At 38.4% G+C, this 26,717-nt stretch overlaps 1 protein-coding gene across 5 annotated transcripts in view; it reads right to left on the reverse strand.

Annotated features, from left to right (window-relative positions):
• The window catches only part of LOC131060160 (cystinosin homolog), a 238,030-nt gene that overhangs the window by 38,793 nt on the left and 172,520 nt on the right, over positions 1–26,717 (reverse strand). For all 5 annotated transcript variants that reach the window (XM_057993288.1, XM_057993282.2, XM_057993283.2 and 2 more), the window contains 2 exons: positions 14,174–14,291; positions 13,994–14,043 (listed from right to left, as the gene is read on the reverse strand). In XM_057993288.1, coding sequence (XP_057849271.1) covers positions 13,994–14,043; positions 14,174–14,291 — 168 coding nt within the window. The remainder of the gene's footprint in view (positions 1–13,993; positions 14,044–14,173; positions 14,292–26,717) is intronic.

Here is a 26,717-nt window from a genome sequence, read left to right on the forward strand (position 1 = left end):
CTTTTAGTTAATGTAATGTTATTTATTTCCTTATCTTACGTTTATGTTTAGTTTAGATCCATGGAAATACTTTCAATTATTGTTATCAAAAAAAAAAAATTATCTTCCTTTATGTTACCTTGCAATGATTTTGTTAACGGCTATATTTGCAATGGTTACATTCGTTTCAGTTAGTTACATTTTTTTATAAATGTTTCCTCTGAATTTTTAACTTGTTACAGGCTCAATCAGCTTGCCATTCCTCACCAAGCATCACAAAAATTAAAGATGGTTGGACAGTGCTCTCTGAGCTACCGAACATTCTTCAAGCATTTGTCCACCATTATGAGAAGGTTTTCATTGCTCAGGTTGCTTCTCCTGAGCGAGACAGAGTTCTTCAAGATTGTCTTCTATGAGCAATTTCTCACTCTTGAAGACCTCAAAGAAGTTGCTAGTTCCATTGCAAATGACAAAGCTCCTAGTTGTGACGAATTCCCTTGTGAATTCTACAAAGCCCTTTGGCATTGTGTGGGTCTAGATTTGCACAAAATTTACCTTGAAGCATTTCACAATCAATCTCTAGGATAGTTAATTAACCAAGGTAACATAAAACTCATACCTAAGCTTGGTGATCTAGAGGACATCTGCAACTACCAATCACGCTACTCAATGTTTCTTACAAAATCATTGCTAAGGCTTTAGCTTTGAAAATTAGGCACTTGCTCCCGCAAATTGTCCGACCTGAATAGACTAGCTTCATCAAATCGAGGTTCATCTTGGACAATATTATTGCTGTTTGGGAAGACACGGAATGGGCTCATCATTCTCAACAAACAGTCCTGTTCCTAAAGATTGATTTCGCCAAAGCCTATGACCGTATTATATGGCCATTCATTTTAGCTATGCTACGTGCTCTTGGTTTTGTCCCCTATTTTATTCAATCTATTAAGATGTTTGGAGATGCTTTTGAGCATATCACCATTAATGGCAGCCAATCTCAAGCCTTTGGGCTTGAGCGGTCTATTCGCCAGGGTTGCCCTCTTGCCCCCTCTCTTTATGTTCTGGCTACTGAGGGCTTGGGTATTTGTTGGCTCACTCCATTTCTGCTAGGTGAGTCAAAGGGATTGCCCTACCTAAGTCACCTTACCAGTTGGTTAATGGCCACTTTGCAAATGATTCTTTTCTCATTGTAATGTCCCCACTTTGAAAATGAATTTAATGTTAAATAATAATAATAAAATTAAAATTCAAAAGAATAAAAATAAAATTAAAATAAAAATATAAAAGAATATAATTAAATATAATTAAAATTTAATTAAGATAATTAATGGTCAAAAGACACGAAATGAAAAGTTGTGACTCCCTCAAACATGAGATATAAAAGGGAGAAGAGAACCTCATTTGAGAGGGGGATAATTTGGGGAATCAGAAGTGCAGATCTGATTTAAATAAGAAATGCAGATCTGATCTTGAAAGGTTGTGTCCCTTTCAAAGGGCAGATATAATGAAGAGTTGCACTCTTTCAAAGGGTGTTAATAGTGGAAAGGGTGTATCTCTTGCCAAAGGGCATACATGATGAAGAGGTGTGACCTCTCCCTCACATTGAGAGATATAAAGGAAACGAATCAAAAGAATCCAATGACATCACCATCGAGATCAGGAGATTAAATTTAGTCAGCAACAGCAGTGGTTAGGACAGCAACAGTTCCAATCAACAGAAAGGAAAGAGTTACACATCTTGTTCCATTTGTGGTTTCACATAGAAATGGTGACTTAGGGCAAGAACTAGGGTTTTTACAAAATTGGGACATTATAGTGGTATTGTGTCTCTTGCCAAAGGGCATACATGATGAAGAGGTATGACCTCTCTCACACATTGAGAGATAAAAAGGAAAGGAATCAAAAGCATCCAGAGACATCACCATCGAATCAGATCAGGAGATTAAATTCAGTCAGCAACAGCAGTGGTTAGAACAGCAACAGCTCCAATCAAGAGAAAGGAAAGAGGTCTGAATTACTTGTAAGATCCATGCTATGCTTTAAGCATGACTATTCTGAAATTAATCATTAGATCCACAGGAGTTAAGAATAACAACAACTAGAATTAGCAATGTCCATTAATGATTCTGTTATCTTAGAAACATATAACTATGTTAACTAGACATAAATGTACATAATATATTCATGGTATGCTATATTCATTGTAAATATGTAACACCCAACTTAAAAGAATAATTAAGTATATTTAGAAATACTTTCTTGTAAGGAAGGGTATGAGATGTAATGAAGGGGTGACAAGGGGCTCATAAGTAGGCCATTCTAGAACGACCAAAGTGGAGTCTAGGACTTTGAGGGCCCTTAAATGGAGGAGTCAAGGAACCCGGTTACATTCTCCGCCTAACCCCACAAGACATGGTTAATTTGGGAGAAATAGACTTAAAGGGGAATTCCAATCACAAGGAAGAGGATAAGGATGCAAGGGATGAAGGAGAATGGTGATAGGATACCTCACTAGGTAGACCACCTCATGGTAGTTGACCGATGGTCCCATGAGGCCAAGGGGGCTCTGGCTTTCACTCTACTCTTGGGCCTAGGGTAGAGGATCTCTTGGACACCTTATCATTCCTCCTTACTCCCACTCTGTTATGGTTGAGTTCCGATAAGGAATTAGGCATAACTATAGTTACGTTAATGTTCTTGACCCTAGGTATAGAGAATTTATGTTTAATTATCCATTTTAAAATATTTATATTATGCTTTATATACATTTCAATGGTTTCCTAACCTATTGTAGGATCTCAATCAGGTATGCATCTTGTTCCATTTGTAGTTTCACATAGAAATGGTGATTTAGGGCAAGAACAAGGGTTTTTACAAAAAGGGGACATCACACTCACACTTGTTGAAGAAGAGAAAAACATTAAAAAGGCCCTCCAATGCCTTGACACCTTTTGTTTGGCTTCTAGTTTTGCCATTCAATGGCATAAAACTCAGTGTTACCGGCAATCCTTTCTCCCACTCCACCTTGGTTGCTCCAATATGGGTGGAAGTGGATTGGGCATGGAGAAATCTTTCAATTTCTAGGCATTCCCTTTGCCTTCCAAGGTTCGTCGATGGATCTTTGGAATGTGATCCTTGCCAGGATCGAAAAAAAGTGTTCTTATTAGATTACTTGTGACATTTTCACACATCGTCCCATTGCAAATGAGGACCCCTACTTTTTGCTTAGTTATTTTTAGGTTGGTAGCCTCCTAAGTGTTAACCTTTGCTCTAGAGAGGAAATTGGTTGTTAGAATTGAAAGGTTGAGGTTAGGTTGTCAAAATTGTCAGAATTGCTAAAACTACAAATGTTGTCAATGTTGCAAAGTTGTCAAAGTTCCTAATATCATCAGCAAGAGTAATGTTGTAAGCCATCAAGAATTGCAAGCACTACACCCAAGGAAGTAAGTTGTCCAAGGCAACTTGTCATGTGCGCCCACCTTCCTTTGTGCAATCATCCATACCAAGTGTGCTCCAAGGCAATTTTGTGCATACAAAGGTCTTATTTCCGCCCTAGTTATATTGTGCATAGCAACCCCTCAAGGGCGCTCGTGTTTGGTTTTGTGCACATTAACCCCTTAAACCTGGCTTGCATTGTGAAATGCAAGCATTACTACAAATGCCAGTTTATGCAAGAAGTCTTGCTAGATCTGACCTGTCTTTCAATGCATGATATAAGTGAAATCCCGCCCAGCAAGGATGGATAAACAAGTCCGTCAGGGTGAAAGAAGGTGACTTTCAAAAAGAAAATCTTATGAGGGATAGATCAATTCTTTTCATTTTCATCATTCAAACCAAACAAGAAACAAGGAGCAGGCAAATTTGCAGAGAAGAAGTTGATGCGAAGTAGAAGACAGATTTCATTATTGTCATCAATTATTTTCTGCTCTTCAATCAATAGTACTAAGTGTCTGAAAGATTAATTTTCAGATTTCAAAATTCAAGTATAACTGATTTAAAGTGCAATCTCTAGATTTAAGTTTCTTATTCATCACTTTGTTTTCTTTTGAGGAATTTTGCAAGTTATGAGTGCTTGGGATGAAGCCTCAACAATGCAAATGAGGATACCATCAAGACAAGATCAACACAAGAATTGCAATCAGCCGGTTAGGGAATTGAATCATAGCTAAGAACTTCAATGATGACAAGGAAGAAATTTGCTTCTTAAGTGTGGGTGCAATTGCAAGGTACCATTGCAATGCCGCCCAAGAAGGTTGTTTAAAGATCAAGGCACAAAGTTTGTGCAAGGACATGCATGAATCCTTCCTTGCCTCATTTGTGCAGCCACACCTTCAATATGCGCTTGGTATCTAAGTTGTGCAAGATAAATGCGCTCACACCATACTTTGTACTGTTGTCCTCATTTTTGTTTCCAAAAATGAAGGACCACTGTGGTGAAATTTTTATGAAAAAATGAAAAAATGAAAAAAATTACTCTATGACACACTTCCCGAGGCAGAATTTCGACTAATCCTTGGACTGGCTTAATCCTTAGTTCATTCTCGAACTACGTTTCGAATTTCGTCCAATTCTGGGTTCGTTTGCTATGCCTTTCCTTCAATTTCGGGTTTTAAAACCCAGACTGCAGGTGGAGAATTTTCTTCAAACTGCAAGTTTTAATGATATTCATTGTTTTGGTCTTTGTAAGGGAATTTTTGAAAAATTACATGTGCACTTTTATTTTAAATATGTCACTTGTAATTTATTTTAAGTTTCTCCTTTGATGTTTTTATCTTTTTATTGTTTTTTGGTCATTTTTAGTTAAAATAGGGATTTTTTGGCTCAACTACAAGTAAACTTGCAGTTTGGTCAAAAAACCCCTACTTTAATGGTTTTTACATGTAAAAAGGATTTTAAATCCCCATTACATATGTGCAAGTGTTTCTAACTTGTTGTAGGGATTTTATTTTCCTTTTGCAAGTATTTTAAACTTGCAGTTTGCTCCAAAAAACCCGATTTTACCTTGCAAGTGCATTTTTGGCAATTTTTTTTTAAACTTGTCATTTGTCCAAAAAATCCCGATTTTGGCTTGGTAAGTGAAAAAGTGAATTTTTAAACTTGCCATTTGTCTTAAAAAACCCGATTTTGGCATGTAAGTGGAAAAAGTGAAAATAAAACTTGTTATTTTCTCTCTAAAACCCGATTTGCTTCATTTTGGGCAATTCGAACTTGTCATGTGTCTTCTAAAACCCGATTTGCATGGAAAATGGATTTGTTGAAGATGTCAAAGCGATTTTTTGGGGAGATTTGCTAGAGATGCAAGGCATTTAGGATTCTATCCTATTCTCATGCTTTCACAAACACATTTTTCGCCATTTAGAGTTTATTGTTGCTAGTTTTTGGTGCCAAATCAGCAAAACGTGGTTCTTCTAATCCACTTTTTGGGCGTTTTTAATCCACTCTCCTAAATCGTTTTGCCTTTTTCTACCAAGGCATGGAGGGTGAGAGGATTTTCGCACCATTTAATGATGCCATTGGAGTTTATAATGGTGGCCACGTGATTCCCTTTGGCAACATTTTCAACCTTTGGCAACGTTTTCAAACATTTGGCATCATTGCTTCTTCTTCTACCTTAGGCGTTTTGCTCTAATAAACTTGGATGCACACTCTCATTGGCATTTTGGTCCTCCAAGTTTGAGATTGCTGCTATATTTATCAGTTTGGGGCATTTTTACAAAAAACGTGATAAGGGTTTGACATTCCGGATTGCTCCTTTTCACCGGTTTTGCTTCTTCATTTCAAGAATTGTTGTATTATTGGAGAAGCATTTTGCATTTTTAAGAAAGGTATGTTCTCTTTCCTTTCTTCCCTTCATTTTATTATTTTCTTGTTTTCTTTAATTTTCGTTATTAGTTGCATTTTTGGCATGTGATGTTCTTCCCCTATAAATCGGTTTTTGTGAAAGAAATCTTCCCCTTAATATGCAATTGTTGAATTGCATTGTTCTTCCCAAAATTCCCTCCTAACTTGTATTCGGGATTTTTAATCTCGATTACACGTTCGCTGGAAATTCTTGTTCTTCCCCTACGGTTAAGGAATTTAATCATTTTTGGTTAAAATTCCAAGCTTGAAAAGTGTGAAATACCCCTCCCTTGCAAATTCGGGTTTTAAAAACTAGATTACATGTTGAAAAGTTCTTCCCATTTTCATGAAAATGACTTTCCCGAATATTCCCGTTTCTATCCATTCATGTTCCCCATATCCGTACTTTCCATTTCCATCATTTCCCGCAAGTCAAAATCTCATTTTTCGTCCATTTCTCCATTTTCGAATTTACAAGTGTACTTGTATTCGGGTTTTAAAACCCCGATTGCATGTATGTCCTTTCCAACTTGTATACTTGCGAAAATTCTCCCAAGATCCGAAATTGGTCAAAGTCAAGATTTTCCCATTTCTACATATCTCCCCTCTTCCTCTCACAAAACCGTGAAATTCAGAAATCAAAGTTTTACCCATTTGAAGAAGGAAGAATGATATTTGCAGCTGACTATGATGTTGCCTTAACTCTTTTAAGTCTTCATCACAACATTCCAGGTTCACAATCAATGTCAGATTTGCCGGCACCTCCAACTCCAAAGAAAATGAGATACAAATATGACAAATACCAAAATGAGGTTGCACCTTCCTAGGTTTCTTCTCCTTTGGATCGCATCAGGGACACGGAAATAGGGCACGTTGATATGGCAGAACTCATCAACAGGGTAGAAGATCCACAGGATAACAACTTGCAGCAGCTGTTGGACAGCCATATCCATCATGCATCTTCCTTCTCAGTGGCTGCCCTAAAACCTGAGTTCGTTCTTGCATGCGCCCATCATTTTGACAAAGAGTCAAGAGTCATTAAAAATGATGATGGTGAAGCTATAATTCGTCCTGATGCGGATACAATCGAGAAGGTCTTCAAAATACCTCCTGCACCTGTTTATATGGAAATCACCAAAGAAAGTGTTGCAAAGTATTATGTGAAAAGGGAAAAAGATTGCAAGCGACACATCAATAGGTGGATCCAAGAGCCACGTCCTTCCTTCTCAAGATGGGCAAAGTTGTACCGTTGTGATTTCAAGTGGGAGATAGGAGACACCATCACTCTTCTTAGCAGGATGTTGGGCCTTGAGCACTCCAATGTCTTTGAGCCATGGATGTATCAATTCATTATGTTCATACGACAGTCGCATCACATTTCATGGGGTGAAATCATCAGCGATGCTTTGTGCGAACAACTCGCAGTAGTTCCTACCACTATGACCTTCTTCATGAATTCTTATTTGGTATATTTAGCAGCGTCACTTAGACACTTTCCAGGTCTTTCTACCAAGGGTGATCGCTCGCTTATACCAGTTTAGGAATATTATGACCAGTTGCCATTGAAACCTAGCAGACTGCATTTCAGAAGAGTCCAAGATGCATTCTTCGGATATTTCATGTGTCAGTTTGACGTGGATCTCAGAAACAAAAGAGTATCAGATGAGGCATGGGTCAAGGTGTCTGAGTATGGGTGTTTGTTCCCGCAATTTCCCACCTTCACCTATATGAGGATTGGATGCTATGATGGTCAGCCATACATGCTTCCAAGATACCCAACCGATAAGATAATTCTTATGGAGTTGGGAAGACAGATCATGGCTGTTCATACTTTTCAATCTGCTAGACACAAGGTTGGAATGGGGATCTCTAGCACAAACCCATTGAAAATTGGTTGATACTCCCTTGTCACATCTGTGAAGGCTAAGGCCATGGAGGCTGAATTGCAGGAAATCAAGCTTAAGAGGTTCAAACCTAGAGCTGATTTTGATTATAGAGGTATGAAGGAGAAGATCAAGAAATCCTTTGTGCATGTTCATCGCATTGAAGACATCTGGGTAGATCTCCGCACGGAAGCCGAAGTTCTAAAGATGGATTACTGCAGGCTCACTATTGAGCAAATTGTTGACTTGAACTTGGCGGATATCCCACAAGGGATGATCGATGACGGGAATATACTTGATCCTGAATACACTTCACGAAGGGTTGAGGAAGCTCCACTTCCTTTGATCCAATGGTCACACAAGGAGTGTGTCTCCATCCTTGACAGATTCCAGCCTATCGTGGCCAACACTAATGCATGGCTGAAAAGTAATGCTGTTAGACTTATTAAAATCAAGGTTGGTAAAGAAGATGATTCTACAGGGCCTCTTGGACGGAAGTCTGAGATTCAGATTGATAACAAGGAGGGTGCTTCATCTTCAGGCACAAGGATCAAGTTATGAGTTAGTCGTGCAGTAGTGCTTCCTCCTGAGGAGATGACTACTCGTGGGAAGGAGAAATCACGGTTCCATGTTCGGGTGATCGATCTGGATAATCCAGAAGAGGGGCAGCAATCTGACGATGCACCTAAGTCTCCAGTTTCAGACTCGCCCCACGAGGTCATTCCTCCAGTTTCCATTGAAACGCCTCTTTCTCCTCCTAATTTGCTCGTAGATGTGTCTCCTCAGAATGCAGTTCCCATTTCAGCATACGAGCCTTCTCCTGATCGACAACGAGAAAGTGTGTTGAAAGTTCCTGAAGATAATCCCACTTGCATTCAGTTATCAGAAATTGATACTTCCACTTCTGGTTTTGAAGAATTCATGAGGCAATCTTCATGTCCATTGATAACTGAGCAAACCGTGGTTGCCATTCAAACAGATATTCCTCCCAGAGTGACCACGGTAATTCAAACAGAAACTGCTTCTCCTTTGCCTACAGCTGCTACTGGAAGTGAGTTGATGACTTTGCCTCCATGGCTTAGTTCTTTCACCCCGAAAAGGAAGAAGCAAGAGGTCTCACCTGATGCCTTTGACTACCAGCAACTCAAACAGTCCAAATCGAAAGTTGCTAAGAAGGCAAAGACTATCTCTAGGGTAATTGTTGATAGCAACAAGATGAAAGTAGCTGAAATTGTGGAACCTATTGCAGATAAACCACTTGATGAAATGTCAGCTACTGATTATAAGGTTACAAGGGTAGAATTGGGCAAGCAAACAGATGAGGTCATTAAACATGATGCTAAGTTTTCTGTTGCTTCACTAATGCAAAGGTGTGACGTTCTTCTTGCAAAGAAAGACAAGCTAGAAGAAGGAAACCGACAGCTCATGGCAGCCATTCATAAAATCACAAAACCTGCTGTTGAAGGGAGTAACTCCATAGGTTCTTCTAGTTCCCAAGAATCGATTCGTGGAGTGTAAAGGGCTACTTAGAAAGTACAAGCACTGGATTCCTGGGTTGATCAGCTTCATGATCAATGTGTACAAGTGGTAAAAGACATTTTTCAAATAATGTCTAAGTTGGAAACCATTGAGGAAAAACTGGATCAGACTTCTAACACTTTCAAAAAGAATCTGGAAAGTGTTGAGAAAAGTCTGGCAATCTGGCGTACCATGCCCCAACAACAGCTGGGTATTTTGCAGGAGCACGCCATCATCTCTTCCAAGGTCATGTACTTGGAATTTGAAGAACTCATGGAAAACAAGACCCTTGTTCTTAAATCCCTCATTGAGGAGATCAGTGATGCAAGGAGATTCCGGGATGAAGTCTATCGAGGTATTGTCTCACATTGTGAAAGGGCCTCTTGCAATATAGTAAGTCAAGATGGAGAGCTGATTCTAGAAGAAGAAGTTCTTGTTGATTTACAGATGAGGATCCATAATGAATGGAGGAGCGAACAATTCTCGGCAACTTCAATTCAAACATTGATGAAACACCAAACCTTTTTGCATGAGATCCAGTCTATCCTGGATAAAGACAATTCCACGCTCCTCCGCTGTCATGACACTATTGTGAAGACTATGGTTGTTGCTAAGAACACCCATGAACCGAATCCCGAGGAACTACAAGCGAGCATCCGGAAATTTCAAGGATTCCTGTCTTCACAAAATGCAACTTAAGTGTTTTTCAACACTTAGTTGAATTTTCCCTCTTTTGTAATCTTTAGTTGTAATTTTGTTTTGACAAGTTACATGTAAAAGTATTTTTTGTAAAATGCAAGTTACACATTACTTGCACTTTTGTAATTACATGTAAGGCAACTACAAGTTGTGTCCGATTAGGACTGTAGTTGGAATAAGTCTTAGTTAGTTAATGAAGTCTCAATTATTTATTGAATGAGTCTTGGTGGTTGAGAGAATCTCTCAAGTTAGTTAGGATCCTCCCACCTTTTTCTCAAGGCTCATCTTCTATAAATACTTGAGAGGTCCATTGTAAATATATCTTTTGGAAAGCAAGCAAAAACTTTGCCAAATTTATAGCAAGGAGTCTTTGAGCTTATGTACGTGACTTGAAGGTTTTGAAGAATAAGAAAAAAGGATTACTCAAGTTTTGAGTCTTTGAGCTACATGTTTGAGTTTGAATCTTTTTATTTCTTCTATGCAAAGTGTTTCTAAAGGAGCTTAGTCCGGTCTGATTTGAAGCTTTTGAGCTGGAAGTAGAGAAGATTAATTAAAATAGGAAACTCTCTTGAAGGAGCAGCAAGTCTTTGAGCTTGCGTCTATTCTTGAGGAAAAATTACTATAAGATAAGAAATAGCAGCAAGTCTTTGAGCTTGCATTAATTCTTGTCTTTGTGTTAAAAGAATAGATTATTTCAGTCTTTGAGCTGTTATCTTTTATTCGTTGTAAAAATTTAGTATAGCAAAGGGTAGATAGGACTTCAAATAGTCAAGTCTTTGAGCTTGATATTGCTGTCCCGTCCCGAAGGAAGTGAAGGAAGTCTTTGCGCTTTCAGGAAACTTCATTTCCTTTGTCTTATTTCACTTGAAAGTGGTTACTGCTGTTATTCAATCGCTATCCTTTTCTGTGAAGAGAAAAGGATATTGTCTTTCTTGAAAAAAGAAGAAAGATTGTTGTCCCATCCCATTTTATTTTCCAAGTTGTAGTTAGATAGGGGGAGCCTTCCCTTAATTAGGAGAGTTTTTACTTGTGTGCTGTGGTTGAAACCACAATTTTGTATATTTCCCCAAGTGTACAAAATTTTCAACCAACATGTACACACCACCAAGTCAAGTGTGCCCATTTTCATATCAGTGCATATACCTACCTAGAACCCACCATGCAAGGCATTCACCAAGGAAGGGGCACATTTGCATACCCCACTTGCAATCCCACCCTCGAGAAGGGAAATATGTTCAAGGTTTGATCCAAGGAAGGGAAACACAATAATCAAGGCTTGAGGATGATACAGCTCACAAGATGCAACTTGCATGGATATTTGGAATTTGAAGAAAATCACGAGGAGGAATTTGGTAAGGGCGCTATTTCACCATCCTAGTGCAATCCCGCCCAAGAGATGCATTTACTTTCCATGCTCCAACTTCGCTCAAGAGGGAATTTCCTAAAAAGATAGAAGGCATGCTCCTTTAATATCCCTTGCTTATATATGGTAGTAAATGAAGAATTCACACTCAAGGAATATTGTCAAACAATTAACATGCACACTGAAACTATCAAATACTGATTGTGATTCATAGAGAAAACATGTAACAAATCTAAACATGAAGGAAACACCTCAATAAATATCAATTTTCTAAGTAGACATTATGTCAAACATTTGTCATACATGTTTCAAAAAAGAAGTCTGAAGTAACAATACTGCTGCTATGAATTTCTGATTTCAATTCCAGACTCTTTAAGATGCATAACAACCTTTTCCTCAAAGACAAATAACATATGAAAACACTTTAATGGCTGCCTTAACTTTCTGAACACCAGTACTCAAAAAAAATAATTATTTCACTAACAAACAATGACCAATAACCTGGTTTGGAGATGCCAAAAGGAAAAGTGGTTCCCAACGAACATGTAGGAATTTTCTGAGAATTTTTGAGAGCTCCAAGGGTGAAATCGTCCCACTAAGAGCTGGCCGCCATATGCCCTAGAGTTGCAGGTCCAAGATAAAATAAATGTAGCAGTTTCCCGCTTCCAAAGAATGATGGAAATGATCACCTCAGCAAGACGAACTGATTGAACAATTGCCCACAAAATTCTGCCATTTCAATCACAAGCAATGAACAAAAATATGTGGCTCACTAGGTTTGATCGACCTCCAAGGCAGACCTGGTATATGACTGAAAATCACCTCCAATCTTCTCAAAAACCACCACCAAATAGCTTCTAAAAAGATCACCTATCTTTCCTCAAAGTGCAGATATAGAATGGACATCAATAAACCATAAAGCTGAAGCATCTATCCAAATCTATCTCCATGAATGCTGATGAAAAATACAATAAGCTCCAATATGAAGGACTGAAGTATCCCTCACTCGCAAAGCAACCCTTCGGAGGATCTTTCACCACCTCAGTTATGCCAATCAAAGAGAGTTATCGTTCTCTATGACTGAAAAATTAAAATGAACTGCAGAAACCCTTGGCTCCACAAGCTATCAAGCAAAGAAGATATCAAAACATTGGAAGATTCCTTATTAATAAAATAATATTTAATTGCACTTTTAAATAATATTAAAATATCATTATAATATAAAGTGCAAATAACATCATACGTGAAATACATTATTTCACCCAAAATCATATAAAAATCAAATGTGAAGCCACAAGTACTGCCCAAGCAACCCTCTCATCAACTCCTTGGCCTATGAGGGTCAAGTAATAGACCAAACTCCATCAATGTCTGAGTACTAGTGAGAAGGGGACATTATAGCTCCAAAAAGGTGTAGTGAATTGATCAAGGTTTCAATGATATGAGGGCAACTGCAAGAGTACCTTGTAAACCCACCCAAGTTGGGCGCTATTTCCACCTTGTCTTGTAACTTTAACAAACGAGGGCGCTAATCCATCATACCCTTGAAATGTGAATGTGATCTAGGAAGCGGATAGATTCAAAAGAGTTCAGCCAAGTTAGATGCTTGATCATCAAAGATGATGCAATTTGGGAATATGTCCAATCATCATCACATTGTGCAATTGGAAATGTTGAGTATCAAGAGATATTGGTCAAGATGGAGGACATCTTTGTGATGATCTACAAGATGAGCATGATGAGTTGGCGCCTAGTAACATTCAACTAATCAAGAGATTCCAAGTCAACTCGTCCAGATTCATTGAACCTAACTCATCTCAAGAAAGACAACTACACATGTGAAAGGCACTGAATTCAAAGTGCCTGATCTCAATTCCTATTGGTTAGAAATCAAAGATGGACGTGTCCCAAATAATATAATTTTATCATTGGCCAAAAGGAAGTTAGTTGTAACTAACCCTAGTTAGGGTTTAATTTTGCAATCTCAGTTGTTGATTCAAATCAATCTAAGCCATTGAAATGTAAAGAAACCTCTATATAAGGCTCAGTTCTCTCATTTGTAAAGGTTCATAGTGTTCAGATAACAGTAGCAGTAGAATAGGAGGAGGAAGCTAGAGATTGTTGTCAAGTTTATGTTGGAATCAATTCAATACTTTCATTGAATTTTCTAGGCATGCTCAATAGATCAAGATATACAAATCAACTTTTAAACTTCCTTAAATCCAAATATTATCATGTTGAATAGAGTAGGTATGAAAATAGGGTTTTTGTGAAAGCCAGTTGCTTATGTAGATATTTGATAATTTATACCTCTTAACATTGTATTTACATTCAAGTTTGAACATTGTAGATATGAGGCAACTCTCATATACAGTTTCTCTTAGGCAATTTTATCATATAGATTTTTTATAACTTGTTCCTTCTAAAGTTGCATTTTCATTCTTATTTGATTTCTAAACAAAACATAAATAAACAAATTTGGATTTGTGAGAGTGTGAACATATGTGTGCATCCACGCATTTGTGTGTGTGTGTGTTGGTGAGAGAGAGAGAGAGAGAGAGAGAGAGAGAGAGAGAGAGAGAGAGTTGTTGTTTTCCATTTCACAGCCATCAAGAATGCAGTTGATGCAACCTCTATATTATATCTCATGACAACATGTTTGTGTACAAATGGCATGTTCCAAGAAAAGGGGAGAGCAGGGAGATATTACCAATGAAAGAAGCAGCTTCCCTATATTTCCATAGAAGTTCTTCAGGGAATCTACAAAAAAATAACAGTCAGTTCCTCCATCACAATTCAAATGTAAATTATGCATGTCTGTGTATTAATTTAAACACACTCTAGAAAAATCACATATAAACAGCCAACATTTTGAAGTTAGAAGAAATACTTTGATCAATAGATTGCACGCCCATCTGCATAAAGTTTGCAATTCCACCAGACAAATCCAATAAAATGTTCCCAATGCTCCATCCTTCTGTACTCTTCCTTGTAAAATTCATCCATGCCTAATCACAGGAATATTGAGATTTTAGAAATGCTGATTATGAAGATTTCAGGAAAGGAGTAACAGTCCCAAGACTCATCTACCAAGATGAAGACATCCTAACCACACAAAATAAATATAAGAGACCTTTCATGCAAAAAAAAATTGGTTCATGCACGAAACTCTATTAAAATGAACAGTGTCATGCAACTATATAGCAAACAAGGTTTCAAATGCCAAGAGGCTGCTCCTCTGTTGAAAATCATGAAAGCAACTTTAAAAAAAAAATTAAAATGTACATGTAGATATTAAAATACAACCATTACAAAGTATTACTTGATCCTCTATAAGCATAAATTGTGTGTTGTGTCCATGGATTAGCAAATAAATAGATGCTCTGAAACAAGGATATGATTTCAAACTCTTAAAAGTGGTCCTTTTTTTCTAAGTAATTCAAACAAAAAATGTTTGCAAGTGATTCATTATTTGGTGGATAAATAATGCATGGAGCATTCTTAGTGCTGTGCTTGCACTACATCTTATTTATGTCCATTGAATGTTCTTGGTGAGCACAAAGTTCTACTAAAGAATCACTATAGAAGTGTCATGTTTCAAAGAGAGATAATCTAAATTCTTATCATTTCACTCAATGAAGGATTTGATGTACATTACACTCCCTAATCTTCTTTTCTGCCACATATAACACCCTATGCAAGCATGAAAATAAACTCCCGCACCTTTTGGAGTGTAAAAGACAAATTAATTCTGTAATTGCTTGTCTCCTAGGACATTATTTATGAATATTAAATTCAATAATATTAAAAAATGTATGTTAATCAAGTTGGTATTTCAAGAAGCTTGGAATTGTGTCTTGCATATTAAATTTTTTAAAAACAAATGATTGATCATTTTCAGACCCTATAGTTTTTCTCAGCAACTAAACTTCCTTAAGAAGCTACTTGAGCAGCCTCTCTTAAGTGTCTCTTGATGCCAAGATGAAAACACATGCCCTCTTGTTCTCTTCTGTGTCACAAGTGCTTGTCCAAGAATTATGGTATTATTAGATATAATATAATGTTATACTACTAGACATAATGTTAGACTATACTTTGTACATAGGAATGTATTGCTTATGTTAAATGATGTAATAACAGCACCTTAGCCATATCTTAAAAACTAATTTACAAAAAAAGTAACTTCCCCATTCTTAGACTATACTTTGCACACATGCATGTATTGCTTATGTTAAATGAAGTAATAACAGCACCTTATTCATATCTAAAAAGTAAAAACTAATTTATAAAATAAGTTACAACCAGCAAAGTAACTTCTTGTTGTGACCTTTTCACATTGGCCCATTACAAATGGGGACCCCTCGTTTCTGCTTTTTAGGTTTCTTAGTTGCCAATTTTTGAGAGTCTGGAGCTAGAGTTTCCAAGTGGTCGTCAAAGTCAATCAGGGAATCAATCATCAGAACAGTGTTTGGACACCATCAAAATGCATGGAAGGCCTGAGGGACAAAAAACGCAACTGCTTAGGGTCAATTCTGACAACTCCCTATTTTTGTGGGATTCTTCTTTTTTTGCTTTTTTCATTTTTGGCATTTTGGGACCAATCCGGGAAGTAGATTTTTCACTTGCTTTTTTCAGCTTTTTTGAAAGTTGACCTAGGATTGGGTCACTGAGGTCAAGGTTTTTGTCTTCAAAATGAAAAATTTGTATCTCCAAGTATGAAAAGCAAGCAAAAATCATATAGGCCAGGCGTTGATCCAAAGGTTCCAGACAAATATGGCGATAAGCAAGAAATCCTCTAAGTGTTCATGGCTAAAGTGGAACGCAAAATTCACTCATGGAGAAAGCAATGTCTTAAGCCATAGCCAAGTCCACGCAAGTTTGAAAAGCAAGAATTGGCTTGCCAAGTGCTTAAGTCTGCCATGAGGGAGATGGCAATGTCTTGTGCCATGGTCAACTCCGGCTAAGGCATGATTGGAAATATCCTAGAAAATGATGAAGTCCACTTGGGAAAAGCACAAAACGTCCTAACAATGCATGAAGTCCGCCTAGCAATTAGCATGAAAATGGCATGGCAAAGGGTAAAGTCCGCTCGAGTCATAATGGAAATGTCCCAAGGAATGGTAAATGTTGTCACAAAAGTTTGCACCCTTGTTCAACACTAGTGCCCAACAACTTGTGAAACATGGAAACAACCTCCAAGTGCGGGACCTTGCGCATGTGAGGTTGAATCTTCGGAGAAGGCCAGCTTCCTTATCAATCAAGGTGCAGTGTTAGACCAACCCAACACTTATAAAACCTATTCTAATGCTCTGAGGGGCAAACTAGAGAAGGAATGCTAAAAGGGAAAAGAGGTGATGCACCTAAATTGAAAGTTGATCCTCCCTACCCATAACTGCACAAGACATCAATGAAAACTACCCAAAGATACGCACAATTTACTATCCTAATCAACTCCCTAAGAACATGCAAAGGTTAGAATCCTGTAAGATGAAAAGAGGAATTAAAATCAATTCACAAACAACATCTACAAGGGTGTTAACACAATCACATAAACTAAGAATCATAAAAGAACGCATTCAGATAAAGAGGTAAAAGAATAAGGGTGTTTCTATAAGAGAAACAGGGAGAGGACATGTACAATATGTTACAAATTTGCCTTTATAGATCAAGCATAACTCAGATAGAACACTGGTTTGAAAACCCTAACCGACTAGGGTTAGGTTACAAAAGAAGGGGAAACGAATTAGAAAAGATTGATCTGATGGTTGTGTGCTCGAAAAAATCACCCAAAACTGGGAAAGAGCAACAATCCCTGAAAAAAGGGAGAATCCTTGCAAGAATAGCATCTGATTGTCCTCTGCTAAGCCCAAAAAGTCTTCAATCTGTATTAAATGAGCATGGGAGTCCTGAGAGAAGCATCTGCAGAGTCATGGTGGAGTAATGTCAGTCGTCCCTCAACCCTCTAAAAGTGGTTGAGATAGATCAGATTTGATTTGGTTAGCCAACGGGTTCAAAAACTGATTTTCGACCCATTAAGTCGACAACCACTATCGAGTAGTTGTTTAAATTCCAATGATCATCTCAAGTTTGAATTTGGGCCATCGGATCCTCCCTCCGCATGCAGATGAACGGCTGAGATGCACCTGGAGGACCCCAAAAGGGCTCATAAAAGAGTTCTAAAACAGTGTCGTCGATCTCCCCCTTAAGTGAAAACGGATGACCCTGATTGCCCTGTGAAAACCAATTGGCCCCACCAACTAAACAAGCCTCATCGTTGTATCGCAGCAAAGGGTGAGACCCAGTTCCTGATGGCTGCGAAACATTTGATAACACTCTCTTCCTCTTGGCCACTTCGCTTATTGCCTTGTCGCACGAAACTAGAAAAGTCGCATTGTGTCCTGTCTGCAAGGAAAGAGCGATAACCACCTACCAAGCGATGCGGCTAATAACTCCCACTAGCATCGCTCATCACGCAATCGTGCGAAAGTGGAACAACCGCAGCAGGGAACAAAAGTGAAAAGTTCTCGACTACACGATAAGCGATAAAAAAGAATTCCCACCAGCCGATAGCAAGTGAAAGGGGCCGGTCTTGACATGAAGAAGGGACCCTCTAGCCAATAAACTTTAAGTGAAATGACCACCCCTGCCGGTCAGCAAAGGAAAAGAAAAAGGCCGAAAAAGGTTAAGGCAAAACCCTGAAGGGTTTAGGGTCTTTAGGCCTTAGGGATTTAGGGTTTTTAGCCAGTGAAAATATCTCAAATCGGTTGTCTGCATGGCTAAGGTTGACACAAAAATGGTCAACAGTAAACTCTGCCAAGCATGAAACAAAGATGGCATAACAATTAGCGAAGTCTGAAATGTCTTGATACCACCTAAAGTCAGCCAAGAAGAGGTAAAGTTTGGCATGAGAAGGCATGAAGTCCACCCCCAAAGAGTGAATTGGCTTGCCAAGGGTCCAAGTCTGCCAACACAAGGCATGATGCAAATGGCTTAACAAAGTGCAAAGTCCGCTCCGCATAGAGACACATAAAGTCTGCCAAGGTTGGATGATTAAAATGTCTTGATCAAGTGTCAAGTTCGCCAAAGGTCAAAGCAAGAAATGGCATAACATATGCCAAAGTCTGGCTAGACATGATAAAAATGGCTTGAGGCCACATGACGTTCGCCATCTTGAGGTTGGAAATAGCATGACACCACATGAAGTCCACCAAGATCATAGAAAGAATGTCCTAACACATGGCAAACTCCGCCATGAATAAGGTTGACCAAGTTTGGAAAGTCCAAGAAAATTCGCCTGGCACTTGGAATTATTTTTTCAAAAACTTCGCCCAACACTTAGAGAAATTTCTTAAAACACATGAAGAATCTAGAAGATTCCTTGCCAACACATGGACAAGATGAAGACAAGGTGTGAAGTGGCACCAAGAAACAAGAATAGAAACTTTCTTTTATTTCTTTTGAAATGTTTTAAAGGGATTGAGTTGCCATTTTGAGGAAGACGAGAAGAGGACTAGGTTCGATGAATCCATGAAAGAATGTAAAGATGCTAAAAAGATCGAATTTTTCGACCTTATATCAATTTCAACTTGTCATTTTCATTCTCCTTATTTCTCAAGTTCGAAAGTGAAAGGTCTCTCTCTCCCAAGTTCAAGGAAGGAAGATTTTTGAAGGCAACAAGTGGTTTTTTTAGCCAAGAAGGAATAAATCAAGAATTTTCTGAAGTGAAGGCATTTTTTCATCAAAGTATTCAGTCAAAAGTATAATTTCAAAATTTAAAATCTGAGTTATTGACTGATTTTCTTCGTTCTTTTCTGTCTCAAACATTTATTTTCATAAATTTTACCAAGTGTTGAGCAGATTTCTTCCATTTTACAGTCTGATTTTTCACAGAATTTTTATCTTATGATAGGCTGAAGGTCCAAATTTAGGACAAAAGAGTTCAAAACCAGGGCTAAAATTTTAAAATTTGTTGAAAGTAATATTTAATTTTCCATGTTTCTTGCAGGTAGTAGATGACCACTCAGGGAAGGCTTTCAAGAAAGGTCCAAATGAAATTTGCAAACAAAGAAATGCAACCTGAGTCCAAAATCACTTCAAAGTGGAAAAAGGTTGGAGACATCAACCTTGGTCATGTGGATTTCAAGGAATTCAGAAGAAGAATGTACGAGCAAGATGGATATTTACCCAAACCAATTGCTCGACAAATGATGAGGAATGGTATCGTCCAAGCAGCTGGATTTCCACCAGCAGTAGAGTGCAGCGAGCTGATTGTTGAATGTACAATACACTATAATGTCCATGAAAGGCAGATCATTGCACCGGACGGGAGAGTATTGGCTTACCTTGGAGAATTGGCTATCCAGGAGGCATTCAAGATTCCAAGCTACAATCGAACCTCATTCAAAACAAAGGAAGAAACCACAAAAAATTATGAAGCCCAGCTTGAACCTTGGGCGACAACTATCAATAAGCTATGGTTGGACAAGCCAAGGGCCACCTATAAAAAGATGCCAAAGAAGCTTCTTCGCACTGATTTCAAGGAGGATTATGCGGACATTATTTTTCTACTGAATAGAGTAATGGGCAGTCCTCTGGGTGTGCCATTTTAGAATTGGATGTAATATTTTATTGATGAGATTACTTAAGGGGTCAAAATGTTCAATTGGGCTACGATAATCAGCAATAACCTAGATGAACAACTGAAAAATATGGAGAGGACAAGGTCCTTCTACATGAGTTCCTACATTATTTACCTATTGGCTAGAAATAATAGATACACAGGATTGATTTGCAAGGGTGCAGTAGGTAATGGCGAAAAATGAATTCAAGGCATATGACTGTTACCCACAACTGCAACTTCATGAAAAATCTCATTTCAAACGAGTGAATGATGCATTTTTAATGTACATCACTAGGATAATGTAGGGAGGAACTCATCAGAGACTCACTCAAGAAGCCAAGGACTTGGTAAGCAAATTTGGATCCTAGTTCATTCAATATCCAAGAGTCACGTATTTGAGAATTCAAGGATTTACTGGATGTCCTTACAGAATTCCAATTTATCCCATCAATAGAATGGTATTGCTTGAAGTTCTTAGGCAATTGGAAACATATAAGGGCTTCCAAAGAGCAAAGCACAAGACTGCAATTTCCTTTCCATTTTTTATTGGAAATATGTTGGAATCATGTTCAACGACACAAGTAGCTAAAGGTGCAAGGCTGGAGATGCAATGGTATCCATTCATCTTCTACCGATCTAGAGCTAATTTTGATCCCCACAATCACATTCGATTGGTGAATGGAGAGAAATGCAGGCATAGGGTGGATCTTGAAGACTTTTGGGCGAATGCTATAGATGAATTTGATATCAAGAAAAGGCTACGGTCAAGATTGCTTGTAAATTTGATTAGAACAACCAAGCTTTTCCATGTGCCTGACCAATTGGAGGATGATGGAGAATGCACTCAACCACGCTATGATGAGAATAGGCATCTTTCTCTGGTGAGATAGTCAAAACTAGAACTTGCAAATTTGACCACCCTAATGCGGCCAGTTGTCAAATATACACAACGGTGGGTTGATCAGCAAGTGCAAGAGCTGAAACGAAGAAGCATGACTCTCACTTACAATTTGATGGGTGTAATGGAGTTATATTCTTCTAATGAAGGAGCATCTCAAAGTGTTGGGCCACTTGAAAGTATTGATTCAAGAGAAAGAGAAGAAACAGCTACGAGATCCAAAGGGAAGAAAGTTGTAAATGAGGGGGCTGATAAAAAGAAACAAAGGTCAGAGCCATCCCATTCTGCCACATCCAGAAATTTGAACGATGTATTAATTCTTGAGGATGAACCAATGGCTGAGATGAAGATTCCTTCTCCACTTCATGAAGGAAATATAAAATCAATCCAACAAGAGGATCAAGAATCCCCATCTCCTCCGAATACAAAGATAATCGAGTCAGAAAATAAGATGGATATCGTAGACAAAGGATTCCAAGAAGAAATGATTTCCGCTCTTCAAGGGGTTGAGGATAACCAGTGTGAAGAAAGTAATCAAGAAGAGGAAGGTATTGAACAACCCACAATTCCTAATTGGTTAAAAGAAAGGATGAAAGTAAAGGCGCCTATGGAAGTTCAAGAAGAAGATGACACAACTGATTTCTTGGCTAGGTTGGGAAAAGTTGCAATAAGGAAGACAGCCAAAAGGTTTTCCACGATTCAAAGGGATGAAACAGGTTGTCGTTCAATTTAGATTGTTGTGCCAAAAGTTGATAAGGCAAAGGAAGACATTACTCCTCAAGAGTATGAAATTACAACTATCAACTTAGGCCAACCACCAAAAGACGGGAAGTTGAGGACTTGGATAATACAGTCATTTCCATCAAGGCAAGATTGGAAAAGGAAATAGGAAAGAAAAGGGAGTACAAAAAGAAAGTTGAGCAGTTAAAGAAGTATATCCAACACTTCACCAAACCTATTGATCAAGGGGATACACCAGCTCCTCCACTCTTGACTCTTCCACAGGAAATCATTGAAGATTTTGTAAAAAGAAAAGTGACAGCTAGAGAAGCTAGGGAATGGATAGCAGATAACAATAATGAGGTTGTCACATTCATGGAAAAGTTGATGTTGGCATATGGACAAACTTCTTTGCTCTCCAAAATTGCAAACATGGCAGAAACGTGGGAAGATCTTCATGATATTCAGGATAGAATAATTCCATGCCTAAAAGTGTTGAAAGGAATTCCTAAGCAGGAATTAATTGATGGACAGGTAATTGCAGCAAGGGTTGTATATGATTTCAACACATGGTATTGGGCATTATATGATTTCAACAAATGGTATTGGGCATTATATGATTTCAACACATGGTATTGGGCATTAATTGCACGAAATGAAGTTCTAGAAAAGGTAAAGGTAAAGGTTGATAGCATCAGAATTGAAGAGCAGATTAAAGAAATTGAGAACAAGATTTTCCTTATGGCTAACGATATACTTGGGAAAGAAACAATCCGGGAAAATGAAATGTAAGTAGAAAATCTAAAGCTCAAAACTCAGGGGAATTTCTTCACTATCACAGGGCCAATCCTGAAACAGAATTTGACTAAGGCATCAAGTTTCTTGTCCATCAGGGATGCCTTCCAAAAATAGGAAGTAGATCGGGAGAATGCTTTTGCCACCTATGTTGATGACTTGGACATGATTGAATTCAAGATAAACATGCTACTACATGCCACAATGAAAAAGGTCAATCCTCCTGTGTCCAGATTCATCAAACATGCTGCCATGGAAAGAGGATAAGGATGCACCTTCCTAGAAGATAGCTCCTCGTACCAGTTGTCTTTCATGCATTCATTCTTATTGCTATTGTGGGAAACCCTAATTAGTGTATTTGTGTTTTGATCTCGGGCATTGACCACTGTTTGATCTGGGCCTTTCATTTGTTTCAGAAACTCTATATAAGCCCCTCTTCTTTCATTTTATTTGTGTGGAGAGGTTTATGAGATTGTTGCTAAGAGCTATTTTGATAATAAATGTTCATTTGCATTTGCTTTGAATCCTTATTGTTATCACATGGTTGCATGGTTTCATATTTTGTTCAACTTAGAATAGATTTTCTTTTTAAAGTTGTTGGATGAAAGAAAGATTTGATAGTATAGGTTGGTGAAATTGTTGCTCATGCTTTTTATGAACAGATGATTTTTGTTCATTGTGCAAAGTTAGTCTGATCTTATTTTGTGGATGCTTTAACTTCTACTTTGGATAAATATTGTTCATTTTGATGGTATTATTCACAATATGAAAATCTTTAGCACAACCCTTGAAGATTGCACCTACTTTGTGTAAGTTGTCCTTAGTGTGGTGAAGCAAAGTGTGGTTATTGGTTTCACCTAATCTTTACCATCTCTTAAATTCTTAGGAATAGTGTAGAACTCCTAAACCCTTTTCCTTTTATCTTTTTTTGAAGTCTAAATTGAGAAAATCCCAAAAAGACAAAGCAGAAAGTTTTCATTGTAATTGAAATTTGCAAGTCCCCCTTGTATTACCAACATACATCACCAATCAAGCTATATCCAACATTAAAATCGCTAGTTCATAGCGTAAACCTTGGAATTGCCATATGATTTTCTTTGCAATCTTAGCATACATGGTGATTTTATTTAAGAGAGGATAGTGTGTCTTTTGGGCATCTTTATTCTATGTTCGGCGTGTCATAAAACATGCACCAACAAAATTGGCGCTAGAAGGATGGCCCCTAGAAGAAAATTTCAAGTCATTGAAGAATTTTTTGCAGTGCGGTTCCAAATGGTTTTACCTGAGGACGATTTGTTTTTAGGGGAACAACAAGATATTATCTCACAGTTTAACACTCTCGCCCGGAGAAATCAACGAGGTGTTGCTGAATTTAGGCAAGTAAGAGCTGTTATTGACAAAGAAGAAGAGTTAGGCCAACAACCTCCAATCATTTTTCAAATAGCAATTCCTCCTGTGCCAATTGTCCCGACAAATCAGCCACCTCCAACACGTCAATAAAAGAGGAAGAAGTATGATTCAAGATGGTGCTTCCAGATAGTAGTATTACTCCATTGCTACAACCAGATTTAGGCTTTCAAGATGAGCAGGAAGACGTTATTTCAGAATTGTACACCCTTGCGTGGAGAGAAAGAAGAAATACTCTTGACTAGTTCCGTGTGCGCTTTATTCTATGAGGAGAAGAGTGAATAGCACAACGCTATGAGGATGATCTTCGAAGAGAACTCCGTTTACAAAGAGATCAAGCACCACAACTTGCTCCTGCACAACCTGCTCCTGCGCAACCCCAACTTGCTCCTACACCACCTCGACAAGATTGAAGAGGGTCACACCGGATCGTATTAATTCTTTCTCTCCTGACAAATTCAGAAGGGTATTAAGATCAGCTCCGAGCTCATCAAAAGAATTTGTAGAGTTAGGATTACCAACTAGGTCCAAGCAAAAGAAAAGGAAAGTTTCATTGGGTCCAAAGTTAATTCCACCAAGCGAGGAAGTGCCTAGAGAAGAAGATATTTCCAGCTTATTCCACATTTCCAGTTTGTTCCAAACACCAGTTCCCAAAGTCTCAATTCCAAGAACTACCCAGGAGACTCTAGTTCTAGGAGCCCCCGTTAAAGAAGCTCCAATTCAAGTAGCTCCAGTTCAAGTAGTTCTGCCACTAGTTACCCAACAAATTCAAGCAGGAGTACATCAGGCAAATGTTCCAACGGCGTCGCGTCCAGCCAATGCATCTCCCATGACATTTACCATTTACCATGACATGCCTAAGAACCTGGAACAGTTTTGTTCCAAGTTTCATAGTGGTGACCTAAGCCGCACTACGGATGAACATATCAAAAAATTTTAAGATCTCCTTCAAAATAGGGATGTCCAAGAAGAAGATGTTGCTTGCAGGTTGTTTCCATACACTTTCGATGAGGAGGCCTTTTATTGGTACATCCACTTGTTAGCTGACTCTATCCGCAATTGGCAACAAATGAAGGATGCCTTTGTTGTCCCAATTTTTGAATTTTCAAAACATTGACAACCCCTATGAATTTCTACTTAAAATTTGTAGTTTTCTTCTCTAAGGCACGTTTTATGAGGCAACAAACATATTTGTTGATGTCAAATCACGTGTGGGTGTTTTTGTCATCATTGTCCAAGTTTTAGTTGATTTTTGTTTTCATTTTCCTAGCTTTTTGTTTAATTTCGGGTTTTAGGTCAGCCATTGCAAGTAGGAACTTTTTGACCTCACTGCAAGTAGGAACTTTTTGGTTGAATTGCAAGTAAGTTTCTTGTAACTTGCAATGGGGGTTTCAAGACCCGAATTGCAAGTAAGTTTCTTGTAACTTGCAGTAGGGGTTTCAAGACCCAAATTGCAAGTAAGTTTCTTGTAACTTGCAATCAGGGTTCTACGACCCAAATTGCAAGTAGGTCTCTTGTAACTTGCAATGGTGGTTCCAAAACCCGATTGCAAGTAAGTTTTTTATACTTGTGTTGTGCGTTGCACACGCTCCCTGTCGTGCAATAGTGGTTCCAAAACCCGATTGCAAGTAATTTTTTTATACTTGTGTTGTGCGTTGCACACGCTCCCTATCGCCAATAGGGTCCCCCTTCCTTTTTTGGGCCTTTCTATCTTCGCCCTGTTGAGTTTCGCACAGAGTGTCTCGCGTCCTTTCGAGCAAGCCCGCGACTGGTCTGTGAAGTGATGATGTTGAACGAAGAAGCCGGTGATTCCATTAGGCTAGTCGAGCCCTTGAGCACGAATTCCAAGAGATTGTTCAAACTTGTGAAATCGCCTTGAATAGGTGTGAGATGATAGAGGTTGGCGAAGCCCGCCAAGCAAAGGACAGCACGTCTGAAGGTCGTATGAGGACCCAAAGTTGTCGTTTTTCACGTAAGAGCGATGAGATAGATTACATGATGTTTGTTCTTACAAAGTTTACGAGATTTGAATGAATGACGATTTTCGCCCGCTGGTGGAGAAGGAGGAGCGAATTTCTTTGCAAAATGCCAAGGTTGACAAACTCGCCCAAGTGCCCAAGCTCGCACTTCTTGAGAGAAAAGTAAAAAATCACAAAAATGCCCAGGAAGGGCGAATTTCAGACTTTCAGGCCAGAATGAGAGAAATGCTGAAAGTTGGCAAAAGTGCCAAAAGGTCCGAAATTCACTGAAAGTTGGCAAAATTGCCAAATGGTCCGAAATTTGCTTAAAGTTGACAAAAACTCCTTAAATTCTGAAATTCGCTGAAAGTTGGCAAAAGTGCCAAATGGTCCGAAATTTGTTTAAAGTTGGCTAAAGTACCAAATGGTCCGAAATTCGTTGAAAGTTGGCAAAAGTGCCAAATGGTCCGAAATTTGCTTAAAGTTGACAAAAAATCCTTAATGTCCGAAATTCACTGAAAGTTGGCAAAAGTGCCAAAAGGTCCGAAATTCACTTAAAGTTGACAAAAACTCCTTAAGGTCTGAAATTCGCTGAAAGTTGGCAAAAGTGCCAAATGGTCTGAAATTTGTTTAAAGTTGGCAAAAGTGTCAAATGGTCAGAAAAAGTTCAAAATTGCCAAAACGTTTAAAAGGTCCGAAAAAGATAAAAGCGCCGAAGTTCGCACTTGGGGTAAAAATAAAGTTTAAAGTTTTTAAAGGGCTTCCATATCCCCGAAAGTCGTGAACTGGAGGAAAAGCGCGAAGAAGAAGAGGTTGAAATTGGTGAAGTCACCAAATGGTGCGAAACTGGAAAATGACCAAAAAGTTTGCATTGCTCGCAAACTCCTCATAAGGTCCGAAATTTGCCATCTAGGGCAAAGTCGCAACGCGTAAGGCAAATATAAGGAATTCGAAATTGGCAAAATCCCCCATTCCTCCGAAGATCTCAACGCAGAGAGTGCAATAGGGGATAAAACGCGAAAGCATCCGAAGTTCA

This window comes from Cryptomeria japonica, chromosome 7, assembly GCF_030272615.1.
Source record: "Cryptomeria japonica chromosome 7, Sugi_1.0, whole genome shotgun sequence".
Classification (NCBI taxonomy): domain Eukaryota; kingdom Viridiplantae; phylum Streptophyta; class Pinopsida; order Cupressales; family Cupressaceae; genus Cryptomeria; species Cryptomeria japonica.